The sequence below is a fragment of the Lichtheimia ornata genome (assembly GCF_029851405.1).
Source record: "Lichtheimia ornata isolate CBS 291.66 chromosome Unknown scaffold00441, whole genome shotgun sequence".
NCBI lineage: Eukaryota > Fungi > Mucoromycota > Mucoromycetes > Mucorales > Lichtheimiaceae > Lichtheimia > Lichtheimia ornata.
In genome coordinates this window covers 1-1,428 of record NW_026695751.1, presented here as the reverse complement: position 1 = coordinate 1,428, position 1,428 = coordinate 1, and the positions used below count along the sequence as shown (strand labels likewise).

The following is a 1,428-nucleotide window of genomic DNA, read 5'->3' as shown; positions in this document are numbered from 1 at the left end:
CATCACTTTGTGTTATACACAAAGGTCCATGCCATGCCACCCAAAAAGGTCCATACCATGCCATCCAGAAAGCCACTGACAACTCCATTAAAGCCTTCCAAGAACGAAATTGCTTGCCATATGTTTGGCCAACCCAACCCAGAGGAAGAGATCCGTTTGTTACGCAACTACTGTACGAAACTCATAGCAAACGAAGAATATTATCTTCGAGAACTCGCCAAATACCGCCAAGAACCACAACAGCAAAGAGCTCACCATAAGCAGATCAAAGACGCCGTAGCACAAGTCTCGATCAATCAGCCTCATCCAGTACTTCTTACTACCCATCGAACCCACCAAGAATCCCAAGCACCCACCAACGCCATTACGAAAGCTTCCCAAACACTCAACGATCTTCTACAATCTGCTCCAAAGCCTGAAAAACAAAATACTACTTGCATGCCACCACTCCCATCACCAGTAAAAAAGACTACTGACACCCAAACCCAGTTGCCAACCAAGACCACCTCTCTAGCAAAAGAAGGCCCTACAACTCATACCACTCCGTCACCATGCCCACCATCCCGAACCTCCTGCAAAACTGGACAACCTCCCCAATCTATCCCTGAAAAATTCAGGAGTACACGAACAACCCCTACCATCAATGCAGCGGTCCAATTTTTCAGAAAGCCCGAACCCACCAATCACCGTTTCCAATACCTATATTTACAATGCCAACAACGAACACCACGCAATGAAGTGCGTGATTATCTCCGTGCACTTGACATTAACCCCAACCGTGTCCTAGATATCTCATTCCCAGCTCGACACGTTGTTGGTCTACTTCTTCATGTAGACTATGTAACCCATGTGACCCAGCAACTCAAACAACATAAGCTAGTGTGCCTCAAAAACTTCAACCCAATTGATCCACAACATCTTCAAGATCCATCCTACTCTTCTCTCCCAACAACGGAACGTCAACAAGTCGCGATACGTTGCCAACGCAACCGTTGCCTTCGGGCACTATCCTCTCTCCATGGAAGAGTATTACATGCAATTGCTTCGGCCTTCCAATCCAATGGATGGCTCACGAATACCGACATTACGCATGTCCTTGCAAAGACTACTCATATCAAGATATGATGGATCCACCTTTATTTTGTTTTCCCTTTTATACCAACTTGCTCACACTCCCATTGAATGACACCCCAACCACCAATTTAGCTTTTGGTACCCTTGCCACCTTCTGTGTCACCACACTGTCACTTACACAGCACATCTCTTGTGACCAATTCCCAAACTACACACCTTCCTGTTCCCCCACATTTTTTCCTGTAGCCTCACAGGTTTTTAGTTCCCCAACTTTTCAGATCGGGCTAGGGCAAAAAGCTGATATCAGCGCGTGCTCAATTCGTAGCCATTTAAATAAACTTATCTTAAAACCGT

The 1,428-nt window shown here is 45.8% G+C and overlaps 1 protein-coding gene across 1 annotated transcript; it reads left to right on the top strand.

Annotated features, from left to right (window-relative positions):
* Positions 1 to 33: 33 nt before the first annotated feature.
* O0I10_013307 (uncharacterized protein) lies at positions 34 to 1,125 on the top strand (the record flags this gene model as incomplete). Its single annotated transcript, XM_058493090.1, has 1 exon — positions 34 to 1,125. The coding sequence occupies one exon, from the start codon at positions 34 to 36 to the stop codon at positions 1,123 to 1,125; it is 1,092 nt and encodes a 363-aa protein (XP_058336144.1).
* Positions 1,126 to 1,428: the final 303 nt, after the last annotated feature.